The 27,896-nt window shown below is 32.6% G+C and overlaps 1 protein-coding gene across 2 annotated transcripts in view; it reads right to left on the reverse strand.

Moving 5' to 3' along the window:
- LOC148625273 (E3 ubiquitin-protein ligase TRIP12-like) overlaps positions 1-25,794 on the reverse strand; it is a 37,497-nt gene extending 11,703 nt beyond the window's left edge. Inside the window, exons 1-28 of one of the 2 annotated variants that reach the window (XM_088568730.1) lie at positions 25,663-25,794; positions 20,845-20,969; positions 19,824-20,468; positions 19,280-19,488; positions 18,612-18,686; positions 17,300-17,395; positions 16,634-16,719; positions 15,851-16,048; positions 14,690-14,782; positions 14,299-14,460; positions 13,951-14,073; positions 13,382-13,493; positions 12,794-12,858; positions 12,491-12,540; positions 12,142-12,298; positions 11,583-11,739; positions 11,203-11,369; positions 10,456-10,681; positions 9,920-10,157; positions 9,168-9,316; positions 8,479-8,603; positions 7,677-7,755; positions 3,277-3,386; positions 2,933-3,118; positions 2,351-2,458; positions 1,881-1,973; positions 1,403-1,600; positions 877-1,079 (exon numbers count right to left, since the gene is read on the reverse strand). In XM_088568730.1, the coding sequence (XP_088424856.1) occupies positions 877-1,079; positions 1,403-1,600; positions 1,881-1,973; positions 2,351-2,458; positions 2,933-3,118; positions 3,277-3,386; positions 7,677-7,755; positions 8,479-8,603; positions 9,168-9,316; positions 9,920-10,157; positions 10,456-10,681; positions 11,203-11,369; positions 11,583-11,739; positions 12,142-12,298; positions 12,491-12,540; positions 12,794-12,858; positions 13,382-13,493; positions 13,951-14,073; positions 14,299-14,460; positions 14,690-14,782; positions 15,851-16,048; positions 16,634-16,719; positions 17,300-17,395; positions 18,612-18,686; positions 19,280-19,488; positions 19,824-20,468; positions 20,845-20,927 (4,193 nt within the window). In that variant the 5' untranslated portion in view covers positions 20,928-20,969; positions 25,663-25,794. Of the gene's footprint in view, positions 1-876; positions 1,080-1,402; positions 1,601-1,880; positions 1,974-2,350; positions 2,459-2,932; positions 3,119-3,276; positions 3,387-7,676; positions 7,756-8,439; positions 8,604-9,167; positions 9,317-9,919; positions 10,158-10,455; positions 10,682-11,202; positions 11,370-11,582; positions 11,740-12,141; positions 12,299-12,490; positions 12,541-12,793; positions 12,859-13,381; positions 13,494-13,950; positions 14,074-14,298; positions 14,461-14,689; positions 14,783-15,850; positions 16,049-16,633; positions 16,720-17,299; positions 17,396-18,611; positions 18,687-19,279; positions 19,489-19,823; positions 20,469-20,844; positions 20,970-25,662 lie in introns of both variants that reach the window. The other variant, XM_088568729.1, reaches the window with a different exon arrangement.
- Between the last annotated feature and the right edge of the window lie 2,102 nt (positions 25,795-27,896).

The following is a 27,896-nucleotide window of genomic DNA, read 5'->3' on the forward strand; positions in this document are numbered from 1 at the left end:
TGACAAAAATTACAAAGTCTAACTATCACCCAGTTCCGTAATATTCCAAAGTCCAACTATCACCCAGTTCCGTAATATTCCAAAGTCTAACTATCACCCAGTTCCGTAATATTTATTGAAAATCAAGATCAAGATCATTATGTGTAGGAACATCCTGCAAAAAATATTTTAGATGAGGAGATAGCCATACAAGCCATATAACTCTATTTCTGATGAAAATGACTAAGTCTAACTTTCATCAATTTCCATAATATTTCATGAAAATCAAAATCCTTTGGCCCAGCACACCTTCATAATATGTAGAAATATCCTGTAAAATATTTTCGATGTAGTTCAAAAACTGTATGAGGAGATAGCCGGACAAGCCATGATATATACATTTCTAAGTAAAATGACTAAGTGTAACTATCACCAATTTCCATAATATTTCACAAAAATCAAAATCCATTGGTCCTCCACACCTTCATCATGTGTAGAAATATCCTGTAAAATATTTTAGATAAAGTTCAAAAACTGTACGAGGAGAGAACCAGACAAGCCATGATCATGTGTAATCCGGACAGACAGACAGAGGTAAATTAATATGCCCCCCGACAGTTTGTTGCGGGGGCATAAAAAATAAATTCATTGATCCATTCTAAATTTATCATCTGGAAACCATCGATGGAGAGACAGACGGACCAACAAACGACATATGATACCTCATGTTTTAATGGATCCACCCTCAAGTTCCTATCTGACTAAGGGACAAAAACTTTATTTCACATAATCTATAATCCTTTTGCAACAATACAAGAGTCTTTATTTTCATCACATGTATTTGCAATTAGTTTAAATAATATATCATCTGATATAAATTGATTCAGTAATTCTTACCATATGGTATGGGTTTGCACCCAGATACTAGCATGCCCTAGGGGATTTTCTGAATCTGTATCGGTTTCACTTGTATCTCTCTCTCCCGGATTGCTATAGTTTTTAATGGCTTGATATACAGTCATATTGTAAGGCAAATATCTTTCTCCCATGTAAAACTCTAGCTTGTGTCTAGCTGTACCTTGACTTATAAATACAGCAGCCTGCAAAATGAAAATACAATGAATTTAGTGATAGAAAAAATGAAAGTCGCTCAATTTTAATGCAGTTATAGATTTGTTTCATACATAAGGACTTTTGGTGTTAAAATTGATGTCTTAGTAAGGAAAATATGAATAGTATCTTAAATAGTACAAAAAAAGCAAAATACAAAGATATCAGTGAAATCAGAGGAAAAATTGTGGTAAAATTAAGCAGAATTTTCTTCATCAAAGCTGGTTTTACATTTTTAAATAAAGAACCAACTATAATTCTGACAGATAAATGGTATGTATATAGTTATGATAGAAAAAAACACTTTCCATACCATAGTATCATCTACATCCTCATCAGAGTTTTCATCATCACTAATATCATCATCAGCTCCGTCAGGTTTCGGTCTCCCATACCCTCGGACCACAAGGTATCTCTCTATAGCCTGGACTAGGGCCAGAGGATCTATCTTTACTGGACCACCCTTCCACTGACGTAGTGTTGTACAGTCTGGGTGTCTTTGGAGATTGCACTACAAATAATACAAAAGAATTACATCTGATGCTGTTCAATCTGATTGTCCATCTGAAGAGTGGTAATTTTTAGAGATATACTGCAAGCTGATGTGTTCTCTTTACAACTTATGTTACAAATACCTTCTATTTTCCTGTTTACTTTTTAACTCAAATAAATTCCTAATCTAAAGTTCAGAATAAACACTACAGTTTTGCAATGTTTGATACTTGCAGGCCTTTACAGATCATTAAGCTTCCATAAATGGTAAGTCTCCAATTCATTTCCACAATTCTTACCTTTAGCTGATGTGTATTGAAGAATCTGAGAGCATTAGAACCTCTACCACTTGAGGTACTGCCTCCTGGTAGGTCATGAACTTTGACCTGGAACTGCAAAACAGAAAATCAAGGTAAATGTTATGTTTTGGTATATAAAAACCTATATTGTTTCCATCCTTCAATTAAATTTCTTTTTGCATAATTTCCCTTCTCACTTTTACTTACAGGAAATCTTAATTGTATAAACATGAAAATGTGATTGTCAGAACTTATTTTCATCCTGGTGGAGATGTTGCCTCTTTGACATATTCACCATATCCACTATCATTATATGTATACTAAATATTGCACATATTTATTAATGTTTTTTAAAATAAAAAACTACTTAAAATCTCTGCATAATATGTTTTCTGGTACACAATTACATATACAATATTAAAAGATAATCAATACTTTTCTAATCAATCTAAAACTGTCAAGTTACATACCTGTTCCAACTGATGGAGACATCCAATCAGTTTCGCCACCAGAGAGGACATAGAAGGTAGGTTCTCTGAATCTAAATGGACTTCTTTACAGTGAATTACATCAGGAGGCTGGAAATTCATACATAATTTATGAGAAATAGCTATGATTGTCCATTGATTTACATTTCTGAGTGCATTTCTTATGAGTTTATTCTTATGCATTAAAAATACAAGCTTCTTGAGACTCAGAAATAGAGTAATCCAAATACACTGAATTTTGAAATTTCAACTGATTCTGTATTCCAGGGCAGATTATGTTCAAGTTGGTAAAAAAAAAAATTTAAACCTAGCAAGAGATATCATGAGAAGGGGTCACAAGAGTGCATTGACACATACTGGGCAATTCAGAAATACGTACAGAAAATTACATATTCTGTAATCAATCTAACCCACTGAACAGTAAGCAGTATCTTTACAAAAGATTATCAAGTTGAGTATACTTACGGTGCAATTGAGAAATATGTGTAAAAACTTTGTTACTCTGTTAATTAATTACACTGAACCGAAAAAGCAGTATGTTTACAACAAACTATGTATACTTACTGGACAATTGAGGAATATGTGTAGAAACCTTCTGATCCTGACATCCCTTGGGACATCTCCAGTAGTCGAGGTCAGATACTGTAATAGTTTCTTTACCAAGCCACTGTGGATGATCTCAAATGGAGATACATCACTATCCTTCATTATGTTAGCAACCTCTTTAAGACAATCTATTCCACAGTCCTCCTGAAATATTATAAAATCATAAATAACCCATCTATCAATTCTTTTCACAAATGACATCTACTTGATGTCAGGGAAAAATATAAATGAAGGTTTAAAGTGAAACCGTTCCTACCAATAGTAATACTGTTAACTATGAAAGAGTAATGAATACAACTTGCCTCTACTGTTATATTATTTGTTGCTGTACAAAGTTTGTTGAGTATATTCAGAGCAGGATGGCTGGTACCTTGAGTCTCTGTACTAAAATACTGTTCTAAGAATCTTGTTGCTAAAAAAATTCAGATAAAGCAACATCAATTAAGTTGATATGAAATTAGGTAGATAATATAAAGAGATAGCAACGCATACTTGATCGAAAGGCTGAGTACACGAGTACAATTTAAGTACTCAGATACTTGTTCCCCTTTTAAAAGTCTTGATGCAGTTCCCTAATTAAGTTCCAACTGTTTAAAGTGACCCTTCATAATACTAATTGATATCAATTAATAACATACAGTTCACTCCATGATTTGATATTTTTTTGTAAAGTGTTGTACACTGATCAACGGACTAACATGGATCATTAAATCAGAAGCCATAAAGTTTATCAATTTGATTGGTGTAAAATGAACATTCATTATTGTTTCCTTGATGATAAAATATAAATGTTTAGTATTCATTATTGGAAGTCCATTTTTTTCTGACAAATTATACCAGGAGTAATGACAAAGATTGTGTCGATCAGGTTGGACTTAACTTAACAATGTTTTTTTGACATATCTCTTATTTTGTACAAAACAATTTACACATAAATAATAATTACTAATATGAAACGGTTTTCAGTTGTTTATCATTCAAGGTAAAGCGTGCTAAGGTTGTAGTCACTGAATATGAATTCAAGAATAACTTGTATGTCTTCCATTAAGATGTAGGGCGATGTAATGATAACTTGTATATAAAAGGCAAAAACAAAAATACCCCATCTGCATCAAAGACAGTATTTTTCATCAATATAAAGGTTGTATCCTAGTTCTCGAGTATTTACTTCATATCTTGTGACATTCCTATTAAATAATTAGTAGGAACTGTGATGGTAAGCTATGTAAGACACATCTGACAATAAACTTCCTACTAAAACAATGAACAACCCATAACAAGAGGCTCCCGGGAGCCTGAATCGTTTATCTGGTTGAATTTTGCCTTTCAAGGGCAATAAATTAAACAAGAAGTTGTCCAACAATTTTGACTCAAGAAAACTTTAATAGGATAAGGATAATTGAAGCAAATTAAAGTCTAAATCTATCACAGTTATCAAGACACTGGCTGAAAACTGTAAAATAAAACCCTGTCATTTTCCCCTGTCAAGGGCAATAAGTCTTATAAAAAGGTGTCTGACAACTTTTATGCCTGAAGACTTTTGTAGTCCTAAAATAGGATCGTTTCAGCTATTGAAAGAATTTGGGTAAACCTAACTGTTTTGGAGATACAGTCAAACTTCACTCACTCGAACTCAGATGGCTCAAACACCCAGGATTTCTCAAACACAATTCAAAGTACCAAAATTTTCTCCTATATAATCAATATAAATAACCTTGGATTTCTCGAACTTCGATTTCTCAAACACTCGAACTGACTAGTCGGTCTGTTCGGTAATAAATCTTAGACAATAACCCTCACTAACTCGAACTCCTCAGCATTTTCGTCAGCTTGGGTAATAAAAGGTGTGAAAAACTGAAACCCTATCATTAATCAGTGTAGTTTTAGTTAATTACAGGTAAAATTTAAATCATCACTAATTAGGTAGTTTTGATCTTTAACATAACACTAATTGAAGTTTGAGAATGTTCCAAAGTCGGTATGATAAAAGCATGAAAGAAAATTGGATGAAAACAAATTACTGACCAAGGAACTCGAACTCTGAACATTTTCAACGGCAAACACAGCATTTTTAATGTCCACAAATCAACATAATCTTCTGAAAGTGAACGAAAAAGATCCACGAACTAACAACACTTCGTAGGAAGTAGGCAATTTCTAACGATAAAGTTCAACTCGGACTGGTACCAAAAAAATCCAGAAATATACGAACTTCATTTTCTCGAACTCCCGATAACTCGAACGCATTTCAATGGTCCCTTGGAGTTCGAGCTACCGAGGTTTGACTATATATGTGAAAAACTACTGTCTGACCCCTATGTTCTATTTTTAGAAACAGTAGCCATGTTTTTCGACGGATCAAAAACCCCCACTTCAGTTCTATGCAGGATACTCCCAAGGAACAATCATACTGAGTTTTGTTTCAATTGGTAAAATATTGTCAGAAGAGAAGATTTTTGAAAGAAACAGCATTAAAAATAGAAAAAAATGTAGAAAAAGGGCAATAACTCCAACATGGCTGAACACAATAAAATGAAAATTTGACCACAGATTGATCTCATCATGCTGAACACTTTTATCCGGTGTCAGAATTGGGCTAAAACTAACCGTTTTAGAGATATATACGAAAAACTATTATCTGAGCCCTATGTTGTATTTTTAGTAACGGCGGACATACTTTTCAACATGTCAAAAATCCCCACACCAGTTCTATGCATGATACCCCAAGGAACATTCACACCAAGTTTGGTTCCAATTGGTCAAGTAGTGTCAGAGGAGATGATTTTTGAAAGAAATAACATTAAAAATAGCAAAAAACGTTGAAAAAGGGCAATAATTCAAACATGGCTTAATAGATTAAAATGAAAATTTGACCACAGATAGAGTTCATCAAAAAAATTTTTAACGACGAACGGCCAGGTGAGCTTAACTAGAGGCTCACGTGTGAGCCTGTATCACTCACCTGGTAATAAGTCCTATTAGAGAGACTTCATTTAGAAGTTTCTCAGAAACAAGATTTCAAGGACAAAAACTCTGATGAGACATCATTCAACAATTTCAGTGATTCGAATTATTTGTAAAACTTAATTGCTGAACAGTTTTGCAATAAAAAAATCTTTTTATCTATTGTAATTTCTGAAATAATCAAGGAATATAGACCTAAACTCTGTCTCCAGTGTGCAGATATTTACTATTCCACAATTTCGTTTCTTCATTTGGACTTTTATTTTGCTGATACACATGTTTTATGATAGAAAAAAATAACCATAATCCACAACTTATTCTTTTACTCATGATATTTTCAACTAAATCCACAATCCACATGCTTTTTCAGGTGTCTGTACTGTGCATGAAAAGTGAGGAATACAACCTTGCCCTGGTTATTAATTCACATATTTCATTGATTTTCATGTCATGATATTGTGTGTATTGATTAACAATTGTCGCCAATTACATGGTATTATATGATTTTAGTGTTACTCAATTTATTACCACCTACCAAAAAAACCCGGCAAAAAAACAGGAAGTCAATGGCTAGCTGACTGTACTACACGGCAGGGGACGTGTAGCCTAATTTCGACCCAAAACCCACTTGTCCCCTGAATCATTTTGTCGTTTTCCATTTTCCCGGGTCGTTTCACACCATGAAACTCTTTAATACAGTTTGGTTCTGTTAATTTGTTCTCATCATATTGAATAATACAGTTCCTTTCTTTCTATTTTAGTTTTTCAAATATAAGTGAAAAAACAGACATTCAATGGCATTACATGTGTATCTCCTTAAATACTTGGTTCAACAGTTCTCAGTCAAATTTCCATCATATGAATTATATGAGCAAAGGACTATAAATACATCATTTCTGCCAAGTTTCATTATAACTGACCCCATAGTTTTCTAGAAAACAATAAATTAATGATCCCCATAAGTTTCGAAGTTGAAAATTTACGAAAATTTACATTTCAAAGGCAATAACTCCAAAATATGGTATCCAATTGAAACCATATTTTGCACAATGACAAATCTTGATAAGCTGAACATTGTTGTTCTTACATTTTTATATATCTCCTTTTGTTTTCAGAATAATGACTTCTGAAGACAAAAACTTACTAAAAATTGACATTTCAAGGGCTATAACTCCAACACCGCTTCATGGATTGTTATGAAAATTTGACCCTAGGTAGATCTCATCATGCCGAACAATTTTAACACTGCAGAAATTTTTATATCTGACTTCATTTTTGAGTAATTCACAAAAAAACTGTTGTCTGACCCCTATGTTCTATTTTTAGCCATGGTGGCCATGTTTTATTATCGGCAAACATATACGACATAATTTTGGAACTAGATATCCTGAGGATGATTGTGGTAAAGTTTGGTTACAATTGGACTGGTAGTTTCAGAGGAGAAGTTTTATGTAAAAAGTTAACAGACAATGGACGCAAAGTGATGGCAATAGCTCATTTGGCCCTTTGGGCCAGGTAAGCTAAAAAGGATAAGACATTATAAACACTTCAAAATTCATCATGATGCTTAAACAAATCCTTACCTAGCAGACATTATAAACACTAAATTCATAATGACAAATGAGTATAACTGGTTATGCACAATAGAACAAAGATTTCTTATTATAAATGAACAAGCAATGAACACACTGGACGAAGTATGAAGCACACCTAGATATAGATTAAAACTTAATCTTACCTTGCTCCTTTACCCAAGTCTTTACTTTTTCTTTATTACATACACTAGTTATTAATACAGGCTTTGAACTGAATGCATCCTGCAAAGAATTGATATACATGTATCATTGAAAGGTTATACTCAATCAATAATTAATCTCAAAGACTTCTAAAATACATTATTCCTGATGACTATTAGATTGAAATTTTCCTACAAGAATGCTTTGCCTAAAATAACCAGGCCTTTGAACAATTTTTCTTCCAAATTTTAATGAGTACTGGTAAAGAATAAGGCATATCATATGAGGAAAAGAGGCAAATTTTCTTATGTAACAAAACCAAGGGAAAAGACAAAACTTTTAAATCCTTAAAAGAAGTTTTTGTTCTAACTATAATACTCATAAATACATATATTTAAAATCATACTAAAACTCATACATACATATATTTAAAATCATACTAAATAAACATGTAGTGTGGATTTTAATTTTACACTATTCTGGTCATATATCTGGTAGATCATCATACAGTTTGATTTTTTAATTTGTCAGCTTTAGTTGGATTAATTATGTTAAATAAAAAAAAACCAAAATTTCAACCTTTATTACACACTACACTACTACAGGCTTATTCAGAATACACATTCAAAGTAAAATGAAGTCCTAAACCAACTGTAAAAAATATATCCTAATACACATACTCTAAATGTCCTTAACTGTGTTAGAAAGATAAAAAAAACCCACACATTTACACATACTTGAATCAGCTAGTAAAATATGCCTTACATTTCTGGTTAGACTGGTCAAAAGTCTTGGTTGACCAACCTTAGACAAGCCTGACTTGGGTAAAGATGGCTGGTCTGATGAACTTGATGAGAACTTTCCCCATGTTCTAGGATTTAAACTGCTTGGTAGGAAAGACATCTTTGAGCTGGATTTTCCCTCTTTACCTAAAAGTTTGGAAATACAGACATGTCAATATGAGTTGCTGAAAAATTCTTTGCCACATTTACACCTATATTATCAACAAGTAACAAACAGAAACTAAGAAAAGAAGGACTGAAAAAGTTCTAGTATCATTTTGTGTTGAAAAAAAGGCACTTTGTTTAAAGCTATTTTGTTTAAACAATTTAAAATGAATAAAATAAAACTGTTGTTAAATGATTGTACTGGTCAAATAAATCAAGTGAGTAACAGGTAGAGTTTCTGGCTAAAGTTTCGGTAAAAAATCTACCACAGATGTTTTTAATGACTTCCTTCAACATTTTTTTTAAATTTTCAAATAATCACTTAAAGAATCTTCAAGTAGAGAAGAAGAAACTGAATAAAGAAATTTTCTTGAATTCAGCATAAAAATATTAAAAACTCAAGCTTCAAAAATTGTCAATAAAATCAATGTTGAATTTCCAATGATTGATCTTGAAATTCTGAAGCTTCCATTCACTAGTTAACTAAAAAAACATGTATATTACACAGATAATTTGATATAAATGATGCTATTTCCAAAATCTCACCTGCAGACTTCGATCTATTTGAGCTTCTACTACCACCAGATGGCGATCCTTTTGTTGGAGTCTCTGTCTGAGATTCATCTGTATTTTTACATTTTCGACCAAGAGATCTTTTTGGGGGCTTTTTCCTCTTCAAAACATCACTTAGTCTCCTGAAAGTTGACATATAATAAGTCTAATAATATTTTATAAACCCACTTTTCTTGAAGATCAAGCGTCGAATTTCAAACAATAACTTAAGTCATACATAAATATAACAAACTTATTGAAACCATTATTCAAAATAATTTTTCATGCTTTTTAACAAAAAATGTTGGCAAATACTCAATTACAACACTGCTACTACATATGTGCCTTTGAAAATACAGTTCTACTGGTTCATTATAATGGAAGTTTATTCATTAACTAAAAGAGAATTCGTTAAACTATCCCTAGTTATTCAAAACAGAAAAATGCTTAGTCACTTTATCTGAACTTGATGGCAGTCAACAACTTGTGAAAGTTAGAAAAAAATCCTGGAACATTTCTCAAGTTATTTGAAACCACTGGACAGATGGACAGTGCAACATATTACCAAAAAAGAAAAAAGTTACAATTACACCTCACCAATTTGGTTGGCAAAGGACATAAAAAAATAAAGAAAGCATTACAAAATTTACAGAAAATGTAATATTAGTCATCAAAGGGCATGTGGATAGACAGACAGTATACCAGCATAATTGTCTGTCAAAAGAGATGCACGTAAAACAACTTACATTTGAGATGCTGTATTATCCTCTGGAGTTGTAGATCCTGAGGCTACATTTGACGCTCCACTAAGGTCTGCTTTTTTCTCCAAACTCTCTGAAGATGTACTGCTGCTGGTTATACTACTGCTTGAACTTGACACAGACGCAGGGTTTGTGGTTGATGTTGAGGGGGATGGGGTGGGTTTCACTGGAGAGGGGGCTTGAGGGTCCAACTCTGTCAGCTTTTTAATCTGATGCATTACACCTAGACAGAAATACAAAATGTAAATTCTAAACTACCTTTGCAAAATTTTCATCTAGTAAATATATTGGTGGGAACATTTCTTGTTGTCTTTAATTTTATAACAAATATTTCTTCACTTCAACTTAATTTCAAAGATAATTAATTTTTGACATACTTGAATGAATTAACAAGATCTATCTGAATAATCTCAGTGTTAAAAACAGCCTTTTGTTTTTGCATTAACTTACTCTTTTAAGTTATTGAAATGATTCACCAACACTATCAGTCATTTCCGCAGAGCTTTATTATAAATCTTTACCTTCTCTCCTAAAGTATATTGAAAATACATCTGGTAATTTTTGCATCAGAATTTCTGCCATTTGAACAGCAGCAACAACAACTTTCAGATCATTAGAAGCCATCATGGCTGCAATATGGCTTGAGACAGGCTGAGTCTGTAGAATACTTCTGAGTAAGTCTGCTCCTGCATAAAATATCATCCTCAGCAGTGTCTGTAGGCACTTGTGTCTGACTGTTGGACCAGCCTTAGAAAAGAGGAACATAAAAAAAAACGTCTTTAACCTCAAGATTAAAATTGATCATAACTACAAATAGCGTTTTTTACTATCTCTCATTTTAAATTATATTTATACCTTGGAAGACACTGAAAAATCAGGAAAAATAGTAACAGGCAATATTTATCAAATGTCAAGTACCGTTTTTTAAATACACTGAAGGAACAAAATCTTTTCCTACCCTTTCCACAGCTGACAGGCATGAAATGTCATTTTCCTACCCTTCCCACAGCTCAAAGGCATGGAATGTCATTTAAATCCACTAAAACTAAAAAAAGAGCTTTAAACTTTTCTCCGTTTGAAAACTCCTTTTATTTTACACTGCCTCCGTAATGCAAAATTAATTTCATCTTACAAACCAAAATTTAAAGATTTCTATCGTTTAAGATATTGTACACTTAAAAATTTCTCGATTGTATCTCCTAAGATTAGCAGTATTTAAACAGCATATTTACAGCATACACTGCATATTTTACATACAATGAACTTACAGATGAACTATAGACTTCATACAAGACGGAGAACAAGGTTTGTATGAAAGCTGAAGCTAACTCCATGTCTTCTTTAAGTATTTCTGCCCTTGAGTCACATCTCTCTACCAGAGGATCAGAACTTGTACTGGTCGTTGAAGGGGAACTGTTAGTAGTTGTAGATGATGCTGAAAAAGCATGAAAAAACATGAAGTGGTATTGAACCAGTAACATCTGTATAATTTGTTAAAGAAAGCTTCATAAATATGTTGCAGGTACAAGACACAATTTTGCTGTCTCCATAGCTTAAATGACACTGAATGGCAAACACTTATTTGCTCAAAATTGAAAAGTAAACAATTTTGTAAAAGACGCTTGCACTTATAGATGATTAAATTTACCTGTTGGTTGTGGTACACCAAATGAGTTGAGTTTCCTCTGTACAGGCCTTGCAGTTCCTGTGTCTTCATTTATCTGTTGCATTGAGTTAAAATCAATGGTGTAAGACCTGCCCATTGTAGATAAACTCACTTCATCTTCACCGGCTTGATACGCTGCCTATTAAAATAATTTTCATAAAAATGAAGACAAACAAATCCAGGTTTACATCAAGTTTTGAGAGCCACACATCCAGTTCAATTCGATGACCAATATCAATCATTAATTCAAGCTTTTAACAATAAGAAACACAGTTATAGTTCACTAGAATTACAGTAAATGTCAATTAAGCCTACTTCCTGACATTAAATATTTCCATATTTCTGTTTTATTTGACAGTGTTAATATTTTTTAAGGCCTTCACTTGTTTACTTTTTAGAAAAAGAAAGATTGCATAGCCATGTTCCTGGCAAATACATGTATGTAAAATGAACATTTCACTAGTTCGTTTATCTGCAAATTAGTAAAACAACATTCAACTAAGCAAGTCCAACTGATTTACTCAAGGTAAATGATTCTTACCTCTACAATTTTACTGTCTATAGCTGTATAATGATGCCATATACTCCTATCATCTCTCCACTGCCACATTACTGCATCAGCCTGTGTAAAAGAACCTTTCCTCAGCATGTGGTCAATGGAAAATATTCCATCTGTAGGAAGCTTTGGCATTAACTCTCTGAAATAGGTAGATAATATTTATTTATGCCGACAAGCACAAGTAATTACTTTTAAGAAATAAATCTTTTTCTTCAAAAGAATTCGCTAAAACATGATTTGTATAACAAAAATGTATAATGCATAAATCATAATAAATACTTATTTATACATTAATGTACTTCGAACAATTACACCATGAAAAGATACATACCCTATCAGACAAACTATTTCATACAGCTCCTGTGGTGTTCTGGAAACAAGCTGAAAACAATTACATAAGCAGTTAACAAAACAGATTAAGACCCAGTTTATCAGAATGGTTTTAACTCTTTCAAAATGGTAGCAAATGCATTGGAAGACTCAGATACATAAATATTACAGTATTTCAGTGTGTGCAGAAATTTAATCACAAGGCAAGTACAAAATAAGTCAGAGCTGTGCAATAAAATGAAAAAATGTCGAACTTTTATCTTAATGGTAAGTATAAATAAGTCCTTGTGTAATGAGTCTATACCTCTACTGCAGCTTCTGTCTGTTCTGAAGTACCAACCAACAAATAACACAAAGTGTCTGCTATTTCTAAAAAAAACACAGATTATTGTTAAAAATAATATCTTTCTGGAAAGAAATAGTGTCATTGTAAAATGCAGTTAGTAATCCAACAATTTTTATTCTATTATCTTATCTTTTGCTAAATCCTGTATAATCTTTAATGATTTCAGCATTAAAAACATCACATTTTTTTTAAACTTGCATTGTTTTGTTTGTTCAGATTTTACAAGCTCAGCATAAAAACACAAAATATTGTATTACCATATTCACATGCCTCTATAAGACTAACAAGAAACTTGTAGCCATATGTCACCACCGCCACAAAAAATTGAAGTCCAAAAGTCACTTACTCCTGTATGTCGAATCAAAATGGTGGCCCAATATGATCAACAAAATCTGTCAAGGAGTTTCCGAGGAGTTGCGACCACCAGTGTGACTGGACTTATAAAAATATTTTCCATGTTAAAATTTGGTATGTATTGCATTTTTGTTATCTACATGCACAGTTCCTCTTTATAAAAGAGAATAATACCAATAGTGTACAGCATACTTTGTTTGAGGAGAACTACTGCCAGATCAGGACAGCTTGCACACATGACTGCTAACATTCTGATCACCATTACAAAGGTACCAGTGCTTATCACAGGTGGGCTTACAACCAACTGAAAAGGTAGACAAAATACCTGTACTATTCATGTCACAATATCACAATTCTGATTTGTCAAACAATGTAGTAAGCTATTCAATAAGTTTTTAAAATTATTCGAAACCATGTATTAGAAATTATAGCTTTGACAACATTCAAATATTAAACAGATCTTTCATACATGTTGCACTTATTCGATTTTAGGTTTTGCCTATGAGCTGATATTTCTAATCAATTTATGTCTTTGTTGATTTTGCAATGCCAGTTTGTTATGGGTGATGTCTCAACCAACGGAATATACGAAAATTCCTAGAATATCTGTTATTTGCATGCACTCGTACAATCACTTCAGAATTAGGTACACTTCTAACAGAACAATTTTCAGCCATTCACGTTTTCAACCCTTTCACATGTAGGACACCACTGATGCCCTACCCCTATCAAAATTGGAATTGCAATATAGGGGTACATACCAGTTGCTGGATATTATTGAGTAGACCATGAGCTGACATTTCTTTCAGAATTCTCTGATCAGTGCTGAAATTATCTACTAATCTAGAAAAGCACAGGCAACAACTTTCCACAGATTTTTTATCCTGAAAACATAAAAAAACCAACATTATTCAATTACATGGATAGTCAATTGTTTCACAAGTTACGGCATTAAAGACAGTTTTGAGAAGTTCAAAACAAAACACAGCACAGTTTTTATAACTACTGGCAGTAGTCTTTACCTACATGTATATACTGACTGGTCATGATGAAGTGTAAGTAAAAGGGTATCATACTTATTATCTCACCTGTTGCTAAAGATTACTAACCTGATGAGTAAGTTTTGAGCTAAGTAGGGGGAGAGATTCTCTAACAAAATGGAATTCATCAGCAGTAAGATTCTGGACACAGTTAGCTGTAACAGCTAGGGCACTTCTTTGGGCTGTGATACTGAAGAAATCCAGGAACATCAGACATGCTGAAATACCACCCTGAAATAGACAATTTATAACTACATTATCATATGAAATTTTATCATGAAAATCACTGAAGAAAAACTGTTGATGAATTTTTCATTTTTTTTTAACTTACAATCACATAATACTTGAACAATTCACCATAGATCTTTTAACAATATCATACATCAACTTAATGGGGTTTTACAAAAAATGAACTAAATAGGAAAGAAGACAATTTTCAATTGAACACATTATTACTCACAGCCTGCAGAATAGCTTTACTGTGTCTCCTTGACAACATTTCTAGTGCAGTCAAAGATTGTTCAGCCACATCCATACACTGAATAGACCTCAACTGAAACAAAGAACCATTATCATGAGTAAATTACAAAAGTAAACACTGTAAAAAGGATGACACTGGCACTGAAATCAATGTATTTAATTTTGATTCTTATTAACCATAGTAAAACACAAGCACAAAGAAATAATAAACATAGACAATATGACAACAACAGTAATGTTCAAAATTTTAAATTATTATTTCAACTGATTTGTTGACTGACATGGTTTAACATCTTACAGGGATCGAAATTGGTCTAGATATTTGTCTAGACCACAGGTCTAATAGACAAAAAAAAAATACCTAGACCTGCAAACAAGCCACTAGACCTGATTTCAGAGCCTTGATCAAAACCTGAACTGTATAACACAAAGTGGTTTGTTTTTAATAAAAGTGGCATTTCATTCATTTTTGTTGTGTTTTTTTTTTTTATTGCTTTGAAGTCTGGATCTTTTAAGAAGGTAATTCTTAAAATAAATGTATAGAAATGATGCCAGCTTATGGGCACTGAACTTAAAAGACAACATAAAATATACTATGACACAACAATTTTAACTGCAACAGTGAACACAATTTTATTTATCATCTGGGTCTAGCTGAAAGTCAATTTCAGATTCATATTCAGACTCATTGCTTTCATAGCATGGTGGATATCACTAGCCTTTGCATGTTCTTTAGTCTTCTCCTGCCGGTCAAGTGTATCCTTTTTAAAGTTTTTTGTTTATTATAAGTTTGCCGTCACCATCCCTACTTGCGTTATCATGACAATATTTACAATACATCTATTCCTTTTACGATTTGTATTGAAGCCATGTGTAGACATGTACTCAATGATTCTGAAACTGATTTTTTTTTATTTACAAGGTTTAACATCTAATGGCAGATATTTCAGCAATAGCTGGCAGGTAAGCATGTCACCACATTCTTGACACATTATTCTAACTCAGGGCCAACCAGTCTTTATTTTTTTTACTGACAAGTGTTGACAGAGAAGCAATGATTTCAGACTTGATAGCGTTAGGTATGACTTGGCTGCAGATCAAACCAACCATCACTTGAGGCAAATACTATATAATGATTTACCTTTTCAAGGAATACAGGGACAGCATCAACAACTACAGCAGATGATCTTGGTAAAGCTTCCATCATATAGGTCAGTGCTCTACAAGCATGGTTCATAATGTCAAAATTATGTTCCATCTGTAATAAAGTGATAAGAGCTGGTACAGCCTGCTTCACAGGGAAACCAGCTAGAGTGTCTTCATTCCCCATTACCAACAGCTGAAAATTAAACAATACATAAAAAGTCCTGTTAAATCATACTTGATTTCCGCTAGAATCTTGCATGTGCATCCAAAAATTGACTTAAGCCTGTATTTTTCAAAATAGTTTCAAATAATATTATTTAAGTAGTTTACTGAAAACCTCAAATAACATAACTTTACTTGTACTCACTCACTGACTTATACTATTTATCATTAATAGTCTACTCGTAGTCATATATGTTTGTATTGTCTATGCCTCTTGAGGTTCCATAATTGACTAATAAACTTGTATTCTATAAACCTTAGGTAAAGAATAAAGTTACACTACTACCATATGTGATTTTGAAACCTCTTTTAAGTAATTCATCATACAGCTCAAACAATTTAATGACATATTTTAAACAATGTAGGACAATTCCATTCAATCTCTACCCTAGACACAATATTTCATACTGTTGAAGTTTCTGTATTTAATTTCTGTTGAATAAGGATGGATTTGAGGAAAGTCAGAACTATGTTTTTATAAAAATTTAATACATGTGTACTTTTAAAGTACTGTTGACACAACTGAGAAAGTGTAGGTACTTTTTCGGAACATTACCTGACACATCTCTATAGCTGCAGTCAGCTGTTGATCTTCATTGCCAGTAGCTTGTAAGCCTTGGAGAAGTTGTTGAGCTTTTCCCACTGAATTATATTTTTTAATTATTAATTGCTTTTAAATATGTACTTTTACAACATGAAACTCATAAAACAATATTCAGCTTAACAATATACTAAAAGTTCTTAATCTAAAACAACAACAACAACAAAAAAAACAGAAAATAAAAAGAACCTGACATATCATGTTTCTCAAGTTATATCTAAAAACAGAGTTCTTGAAAGGTGTTGGTTAGGTGATTAATATTTTTTTAAATAAAATTTGTTATTCATCTTTCAGAGCAGATTTCCAAAAGAATTTTTTTTCTTGTCACTTTTCAAAAATTTGGTATTACAAAAGATTATTTACATTTTTACTAGCTTAAAGTTTCATACCTGAAACAACTTAATGGAACATAAATGGTCAATAAAATTTTTTCGCAATCTGGCAATCTGTCAATCTAAATCTTAACAAATAGCAGTGTACAATACAGGCAAATGTATTGTGCTTTCATATTTTCTAATCTGTGTGTAATCTAAGACCACATGCCTAAAAGAACTGTACTAGAAATCCAGATTATCGTCTAGTAAAAATTTTCCTATTTCAAAGAGGTTGTAAAACACTTACTGGCTCCTCCTCCCATTGTTCTGTGTAGTATTTGGTGCATTCTGGGTCCAAGCGTGTTAAACAATGTTGAGGACAATCCTCTAGCTTCTAACAAAGCTGTAAAAGTAAATATAGTACATGTTCTTAAAAAAGATAAAAGTATATGAAGGAACCAAAATACATACTGCAAAGTTGGGATTCTATCTAAATGTATTTTTCATGTTCAGTCCAATAAAAATATTGGCTTCACTCTACAAGACAAGTTAACTCAAATATAACACCCAAATTTTCTAGATCAAATCATTCATCATCTTCATATGACTCATTTTCTCACTTGAGCTGGAACATCAAAGCGAATAAAATGTTGTTATTTACAACAAAATATTTTATAAAACAGTGAAAAAAAATATTGGCTTCACTCTACAAGACAAGTTAACTCAAATATAACACCCAAATTTTCTAGATCAAATCATTCATCATCTTCGTAAGACTCATTTTCTCACTTAAGCTGGAACATCAAAGCGAATAAAATGTTGTTATTTACAACAAAACATTTTATAACACAGTGAAAAAAAAACCAATGATAATCTGCTTTCCCCTTAACATCTACAAGATATATAATTTATCAACAAAGGCAGATGGGTCCTTAGTTTCTGTTCTTTCTGTTCTTAATGTACTGCATGGATAAACAAAATCATCAGTAAAAACAAATGAAACATTCACAAAACAGTGATATATTGAGTTTAAAGAAAAAGGAACCAATATGGTGAAATGCCACATCTCAATTCATTTCAAGGTTACAGACCACCAATTCAACCAATGAGCATTTGGAACGTACGCAAAAATAGTGCTACGCAGAAATTACCCCTGTTCCTCATAGTGCTGTGAAAAAAGTTCTCATTTCATTTAAAAAATTTAAACAGTTTCTGATAGGAAAAACATTTCTGTACATTTTATAGGTGCATTTTGCTTCTTGTGATGTGAAGCCTAATCTCCATAATGATTTCTAAATATACCCCTATCTTGTGAAAACACTGGGATTTCCCATGCTATTTATAGACACTTCACTTCCGGTGACCAGTACTGCACTGCAAGTCTGCTAACCCCACATGCCATTCTGAGGATTGTGAGCTGACATATGTAGAATCATGCTGATATATAGTCCTCTGCAGGTTAAAGTTAAGGTAAAGTCCAGAGAAGCCATTGAATATTGTGAAATTAGCATAGAAGCCTATGGGAAGTGGAATTAGTGGTTTTTAGCCTCAATTTGGAGTTATATGTCTTAATGGGTAGTAACCAGAAACAAATGCAACGAATGCCAAAGACTGCTTACCTTGTAATCTTCCCATATCAGCTTCTTCATTTTCACTTTCTGAAGTCATTGCTGTTGCCCCAGCTGGGTTGGATGCTGAAAAGACCAAAACAATTTTCCAACCACTCCAATTTTGTATTCACTACAGATATTCAATTACTGTAAAGCAACCTAAACAATTAAAGGCACCTGAGCTAGAAAGCTTTTATTTTTGCATGATCAAATCAACTCCTGACTAAGTGCTAAATTTTCAAAGATATATGACAAACAAAAAATAATCAACACCAAAAAAAAATAATGGCCAGGAGATGGCATCCCAAATCAAGTTAAATGTTAAAATAATTAAAGCCCCCAGCCTGATAAGCCCTATCAACATGAAATCACAGGAAAACCTCTGTAATAACAGTAAAATCATTATACATGGATGCAACTTATTTTTTCTGTAAGATGTCCACTTCTAATAATTCAAAGGGCAACCTGAATTTCTCAGTTAGAAAAGATAACTTATAAAACACCACATTAATTTTAAAAGGCATTTGGTATGCAAGCTCTTGTAAGTTGAAAACCCTTAATATGATGAACCAAGTAAAAACCAAAGTAAGACTTACTATTTACTTGCAAGGCTTTTAAGTTTAAGTGAATCATAAAAATAACATAGCTTAACTCCAAACACTTGTAAGATTTACTACCTGCCAAAGATGGCTGGCTTCCTCCATCATCACTTGGCCGAGGTCTCGCACCTCCATTTTCAGAATTTTCCTCTTGTCCAGACATCAGACTACTACTAGTATGTGGTTTGGATCCCCCTCTAGATGTTCCGCTGTCACTGGTACCTGCTAAGTTCAAATGGCTACTGCTGCCAGCAGGACGCTTTGAAGATGAAGCGGACCTCCGACCACTACAAAAAATTCATTTCTTTTTGTTTAACTACTACAGTATAATCTTTGAATTATAAGATAATGAATTGATCTGATGATCTCATAAATTTATTTTCAAATCAAAACATTAGACCAAAGAGAGTATACAGCTGAATCTGTCATATTTGAATAATGTATTCTAGGGTTTTGCATTAACTGACTTTTTTGTCACTAGTGTCCACTTAAACTTTCTTCATTTCATATACCACATTTAGATAGGACAGTAAAATTATTGTTGTTACCATATTATCTATTTTATGGTTTTGAAGTGTAAAATTCTTTTTATTGTAACCTTTTATCTGAAAATTTTACTAACCTGCTACTAGCACAAGATCCCGTTTTGCTTCTTCTAGTGCGCCGTAAGCTGTCAAGCTCCGGCGACAAGGATTTAGAACTAGTGCTACTTAAACGTCTGTCCTTACTCTTTCTTTTCCTATCTGATTTCTTCTTTTTTGAAGGTGAAGGATCAGATGCTTGCTGATTGTGTTCGGTAGGATGTGGTATATCAACCTGAATATCACTTGCTACCTGTGTAGGATTAACTGATTTACCAACTACTTTCAATTTAATATCTTCAATGCTATTGAAACTGCTCTTTCGGTCACGACTTCTGTTTCCTGAAAGTGACCTGGACCTCTCTGGATAGTAAGGAATACCTGGTACTACTTCAGCCTCAGAATTTGATCTTAAATTTTTTGAAATTGTATATTTTTCAGATTCAGACTCAGAGTCCTTTTCCTCTTTGTCTTTTGTTGTCTCTAAGGAAAATGCACTTGCTGATTGTAACTTTGTTTTACTACCCTTTTTCTTCCGTGATTTGTCTTTTCTTGATTTGTGTTTATCCTTTTTCTTATTCTGATCTGTGTGTTTGCTTTGTTTGCTTGTTGATGGGCCTTCCTGAGTACCTGTAGCTGGTCTTTTCTTAGATTTCTTCTTCTTACTAGTAGTGGGCTGTGGTAAACTGTAAAAAATATAAGTGCTATCACAGCAATGTGCAATATCATAATTACAACAAAAGCTACCTACAAACTGTGACCTTAATCTTTAACCTTAAAACCTCGATGTTTTCCAAGTATTGGTCAGGTGTTGGTCGAAAGTTTAAGAACACAAAGAGACTTATTAAAACATTTCATTTTTGTGTTAAAATTTTACTGTCTTCTTTCCATTTTCTCTTTTGGCTTCTTTTTATGGTAATAAGCTGTACTAAAGGCAATCATTAATCTTAAGTTGGTGAACTTCACTAGATAAGACTCAGTTCAAATATTTTCTCTACTAATTTTCTAAAAACTTGATGTGACACTACATCATTGTGAATTAGATGTTATTTAAATACTTACATATTTAAGTGACTGCTTTCAGCCCCAGAATGGTGTCTGCGTCTATGCGACCCCCCAGACTGGAACTCAGGTTGGTCTGCCATAGGCGTGACCCTCAATCTGGCTCATGCCAGATGTTGATTACTCTGAAAATAAACAAAGAAAATGTGATCATTATAAAAACTAGTTTTGACATGAAGCAAAAGGTCACAACAGAAAAAATCAAACATCACATGAGTAATTCTAAATATTACCCTGATAGTATATACACATTGCATTACATTACCACTACATGTAATAAGTGTTATGATTTCTGTATTTTGTGTACTTGGTTTCGTCTCAAATATCTGCACTATACTATAGTAAAAAAATATCTGGTTTTTGTTCTCACCTCTTACATGGTTTTCCTATATTTTGAATTTGAACCTGGGTTTGTATATCATTATTACATGTAATTACAGATGTTAATTCCAAAAAAAGCAAGGTGAGAAAAATGGTTTTATTGGGGCTAGGTACTATGAAATAGGTACTGGTAGGGAATAAGTTAAAGTAAAACCAAGATTTATTAGCTGTTTTTTTTTCATTATTACAAGTAAAACATTTACAGTTGTTTCATTTATTAATAATGCTATTCCTGGTATCATTTCCTAAGAACAAACAAGTATTGTAGGTTATGATATTTCAAATAAAGATGCCTGATCTATATGTACGTATTTTTTAATCGAAACTAATACAAAACTTTTGCTACACACAGTCATATGTATCCCGCCGTCACAACTCCTGTAAAATTTTAAATTGTCAAAAAAAAATTACAGGGCAATATGACTGACTACATACATGTATGGTGACTATCAATCCAGCAAAATTTGAACAAAGTCCATCAACCGGTTTCCTAGGAGTTTCATCCATAAAAGTGACCAGATGGAAGGACACACAGACACAGGTATTTCTATGTCCCATTCCACAAAGCTAATGGTAACAATAAGATCAGTGTGGGAAACCACTGCTCGCCAGCTCGCCAAATATGAGTAGATGTGTATTTTGGCGAGTTCTCATTTGCTTACACTCTTCAATTTGGCGACCATCATTTTATTGGCAAGTTCAAAGGAAAGTTAACCAGCCAACAGGTTATTTAGTAAAACATCCCTTAACATCATACATTAAAAATATGTTCCCTACATTTTAAGAAGTTTAGCTTGAATATGTCAAGTGAATTTTGGCATGACATGCACAATTTTATTGACTTGTAAAGCATTGTTTACAATCTGCCATTTTAATTTCTGGTAAATAGGATGTGTCAAAACCTAGGCGACGGTCTTGATCTTGTATTAGTATTCAAACGAAATTATCTTGGTAATTTAAGATTTGTTAACTTGCAAATTAGTTGTTTATTGTCAAAATAAAAATGAATAAGAAGCAAATGATTTTCTTGTTTCATATTGATGAATCTGTTGAAATATAATTTTGTTTTTAAAATAGAAGTTCAGATTTGTTACTGTAAAGTACATGAAAAAACTTAAATGGGAGGGAATATTCGAAAATGGAAAAGTTTTTTGATAAAATTAAAAACAAATGAAAAAAATAGTTGAAGAAAGAAAAAGAAAGGCAGAAGATAGTCAACTCCAAGAGAAAACAGATGATAGTACAAAAAAACCCCAAAAAATGTGGCTAGTTGAATTTATATTTGGCTAGCAAGATCAATATTCCACTAGCCAGAATGGCAAGTTGGGGAAAAAAATGGTTTCTCACACTGTAAGATTCAGACATTTTTTACAATTTGTAAAATATGTGAGGGTCAAAGGCCTGTGATATATTTTTTCTTGAAAAGATCAGGATTATTCAGGTCAAGGAAAATAAAAAAAAAACTGAAGGTGACACTTATTTGATTCCTTATATTGGTCAATGACGTGATCTCTACAGATCTTTTTTCAGCTAAGCCTAATTACTGGCATTCCTTTGGACTAGAGCAATCAATTTTTTTACCAGCCATCCAAAAACTTATTTACTAGTCCTAATAGAACATACACAATCTTATTTATTCTTCAAGATCCTGCTGATGACTAGAAACTTCACGTTTTCAAAGTTCTGATCTTCTAATTACCTTGTTCAGGTCTTGCTCATTTATTGATCAGAAAATATTCCAAAATAAGAACAAAAATGATAAGGGTCCACCTAAAATATTTTTCTGTATTTGTCTTTTTCTTTAATAAACATAATGGAGAATCTTCTCAAGATTTATTAAAGATTTCAGATTAATTAACAGACAAATGGTTTGCTATCACAGCCCATTCTAAAACTTATAAATGTAGCTTCCATGAAAGGATTGTGCTAACAGTGTTATCCCCCGGCCATTATAGTGCTGTTCTTTGCAGCACTATGTAATCGGTAATTAATTTTAGCTAGAATGTACTAAGGGCACTGTGCTATAATTTTAGAGGAAGGCCATAAAAGCTGTGATATGACACTAAGCACTGCACTATTTAAAAATTATGAGGAGAATACTAGATAAATGCAATAATTGATGGAAGGGGTAGAATTTTCCAATGATGACCCACTGAAATTGTGTGGTTGATTTCACAAAAATAAAAAGAGAAATATAAGTCACAAATTATTATGTCACAATTCTATTTTCTGTTATGAAATTGTAACTAATTTTGCACTTACACATGTATAAGTATCCAAGAATCTTGCATCAGAAACTGTCCCATTCATATGTGGCAAATAATGTGTGCACAATTCATCATATATGCATTTGTAACCCCAAATGATAGGTAAGTTAATACCAAGTTATATGGTTATATAACAGTTACTGTTTTCTCTGTACATAAAAAGTAAAGTCAATTGTATCTTGTCCCATGCTTTAAAATTCTAATCTATCACACCATTTTTTTTTCACATTAGCTTCACTGTAAACAAATACTGGGAATTGCTTTTTTATGAGTCTTTGATATTAGTTAGCAGTTCTGTACATTTATGGCAGTGGCAACTCTTTTATGCATATGTTGGTGGGGATACACTTCAGGTTAATTGTCCACACATCTTGTTTGCATCAATAACATATAGAGTCCTGATGGAAACGCAAACTTCGTTACAGAAATATTGTTATCTGCCAAAGTACAATGAAACTTCTCCAAACTGGCCACCACTGGGACTAGAAAAAAATGGCCGGTTTATAGGGGTGGCTGGTTTTGTGAAAAATAGCAATGCATTCTAAGAGCTGTTTCCATTAATGTGTTCAATAAACCTACACCTTGGCAGTTTGTTGGTCGAGACATGTTTAATGCCAATTTAAAACTTTTGGCCTTTTGTTACATTTCTATGCTTGCATCATCTGTAAATGATTTGATTTTACAAACGGTACTCCCAACAAAATAATGTTCATGGTTTTGAAAGAATGTGTATTAAAGATCAAAGGGCTATTGATGGTAATTAATTATTTGTATTGTTTTCCTAAATTACCTATAAACAAAGTCTAATAATTTCACCCCTATGTTGTTTTGGCTTGGATACAGGTCACATTAATTGACAGTTAAAAGATCTTAAAGATCGTACTATTAAATGACTTGGTTGCCTGACGTGTGTACACACCAATTTAACAGACAACCAGTGACAAAATGTAATGTCTGGATTAAATTTGTTGTTAAAACTACTGTCCCCTTCAATTATCATCTGTCTACTGATGAAATGCAAACCGGTCAATGAATGAATTATTAATTACATAATATTACGTAATAATTTACAGTTTTGTTGACACACCTATTACAGGTGAACAATAACCAGGCGGCCGAAATTGAGAGGTTGTACTTATTTGAAATATGTATCTAAAACTGTGAAAAACTAGCCGATGTACCGTTTTATGGGGTGGCCGGTCTACTGAAGACAAAACATTCAGGTTTTAATGTATATCGGCCAGGACTTTTGAAAACTATATTAGTCAGACACAGAACAAGTCAAAAAAGTTATGATGTTTGATGTAAAAGTTGGTACATCGGTATTACCAGATGTTTCAAAAATTTGTAATAAAATCATGGATGAAAATATGAATATCCCTCAGGGACTTCAATGCTGATGCACAGGATGTTTGTAAAATTTTAGTTTCTACAATGAAGGACCAGTGTAAACGGACCTGTTCCACATGTAAGGAGAAATTGCCTGACCAAGACTCAATAGCTTGAGATTGCTGTCTGGAATGGCAGCATCACGAGTTAAAATGTGCCAGACTGAATCATGTTCCAAAACAATCTTTCTGGTTGTGCAAACTTTGGGCTGACATTTTTATCCTAGTCAGATTGCTACACCATACCTTAGTCCTATTCCTGTTATTTCAGTTTAAAACTGTCTTTCAAGTTTGTTAAATGTGTATTCTGTCTTAATTCTGAATGATTTTTAATCGATATTTGTTACATCAGATATAATTTAATAACTTTTATTGTATTTGTATCATTTTGTATAAATTAGTATATCAAAATGAATTTTTCAAAATTTCCACATTACTTACGTTACACATTTGCCACTTTCTACATTGATTATATCTCTCATTTTTTGTTTATTAGACTAAACAGCTGATTTCCAATGCAATAGGATTGCTAAAATACGATGATAAAGACTTCTCCCTGGTAATTATAACATAAAACTAAAAGATGTTCATCCTGAAAAGAGTTTATGTGGCCGTTTTTTAGTCTTTATTTGTTACATTTAATCCACTCGTGGTGTTTTGTTTAGGTAAACAAAATGCTGGTTTGGAGAGCAGTTCGTTTCAGTGTTGCACGGAAATAGTGAAGATGTTTTAAAAATTCAACCTATATTTTAGCAATCCTTTGAAAGCCGATATGTAAATACCTATTCCTTCCACCAAATGGCTTGTACTTGAAAAAAATCTTAGTTTTCAACCAAAATTTATGGCAAAACCATCGATATTTTTCTGTGTCTGTACAGATGATCAATGCAAATGCGCACGCACTAACTTGTTCAACATTTCCGGTTCTAAAAAATAAATATAGTAAAACAGTTGGCAATTGTTTGTCCGTATTTATACACAATTATTCATGTTTATATTTGCCACTTCCTAAAAATAAGAAATGAAACTATTGGTGTAATTTGTTGTTAATGGAATAAGGAAAAGACAAGTTGTCTCCCCTACCCTTTAAAGTACACCCGACCCCTTGACTTCGTGGGGTTCGTTTGACAGCGCAGATACTTTATATTACACGCGCCTTGCGTTAATGTAAACAGCTTATAAGACAACTCTTTCTAAAACCAGAGACAGGTCTAATGTAATAACAGTAATTCCGGCGCTGAAAAAAATCACACCATGACCGACCATGACCTACCATATCATTCGCTTTTTTATCCGGCAAGTATTTTTATAGTAGTTCTACTATACAAATCATTGTTACAGGAACCTAACTAAGTCCCCATATTGTTTCTGATAAATTGTCCAGTCAGTTGTTTATAATGAATTCAGACGTCTAAGCGGCTATTGTGACAGACATCGGGCGTGTGCCCCCTAAAGTTGGGAAAAAATCTGTTTTATTTGTGTAAAACTTTGAATTTTCCATTAAAATCATATTAAAATATTGTTGTTTGAAATTCGATGAAACGCTAACCTTTTCACGAATTATATTTTCAATGTCATATTTTGTGTGTGGCAGAAACAGCTGCTTTTCACCTGTATACCATACGATTGTTGCTTTTTTTAAAGCTGTTTTTTGTCCATGCAACTCATTTGATGAAGATAAAAACTATGCGATTAAATGATGCAATTGCAGTATGGTATTTACCGTACGAATAAAAGTTAAAACAAAATGTGAACGATGTGTGCATTTTGGTAAAGTTTAAAGGAGACGGGACACAAAAATGATTTATATTTATAAAACCCTAGTATGCTTATAAGAATGAAGACAATCAAACATTATTTGTTTTTAAAAGAAATATATTTTAAGTTCCAAATCTAGGCGTCGGGGACAGTATGTGTTTTAGTGTATAAGGCCGTGCGTGCGTGCGTGTTTTTCGTGATAAACACAGGAACCGCTTTAAGAGTGATTTGAAATTCATTTGCTGATTTGGCATAAAGGCAACTTTCTTCTCTGTCCAGCAGCAAAATCATGATTCAACCAAGAAGTTTGTCTCGCATGTATGAGCAGAAAAACACAAATACAGTGTATCGAAGTGAACAAATTATTTGTTTATTATTATTATTTTTAGAGGATCTGAAAAATATTTACGGTCAAATTGTACAACTACATGTCATTGAATCCTAGTGTAATCTTCTTATATATAAAAGAGTAAAAGAGAAATTAAGATATTTTAGTGGGGTCGGGGAAAGGATCACTTGATAACTTCGGTCCTCTCTTTCTGTACCGTCATTTTTTTTTTCGGCAAGATTCTCACCTCCCATCCCGCTTTCTTGTTCAAATATTACCAATTGTAATAAAAATTAAAGAAGCCGTTACACTGACAGTGTAATCGAAGGGTGGGGTGGGGGGATTCGAGAAAAAGACATCTAAGGTGCTCCTGAAGGGTGAGTAGTTCCCGTCGTGTGCGTGCAGCTCGTTGAAGGTCAAATCCAATGAAAATGACAGTATACTATGGAAAGCCAAAGTGGACAAAAATTAATATGTTGTAATATTAGAGAAAGAATTTTTAATAATACAAAATCATTTTTTATTATTAGAAAACACTTATTTTGTAATATTAGAAAACGTACTTTTTAATATTACAAAATCTTTTCTTAATATCAGAATTCATATTTTTTTAATATTAGAAATTCATTTTGAAATATCAAAAATTCATTTTCTAATATTACAAATTCCTGATTTAGTAATATTATAAAACATCACACATTTTGTAATATTACAAATTGAATTTGTAATATTAGAAAATGAATATGTAATATTAGAAAATCACTTTTCAATATTGCAAAATCAGTCATATTTTTTTATATTACAAAATTATTTTCTGATATTAAAAAATCGTAATTGAATACAACAAATCCATTTTCTAATATTAGAAATTCAATTTCTAATATTAAAAAAAATCGTCTTTTAATATTAGAAATTCAATTGACTTTTTAA

This window comes from Perna viridis, chromosome 2 (assembly GCF_037379345.1).
Source record: "Perna viridis isolate PV_CMFRI_1.1 ecotype Kerala chromosome 2, ASM3737934v1, whole genome shotgun sequence".
Classification (NCBI taxonomy): domain Eukaryota; kingdom Metazoa; phylum Mollusca; class Bivalvia; order Mytilida; family Mytilidae; genus Perna; species Perna viridis.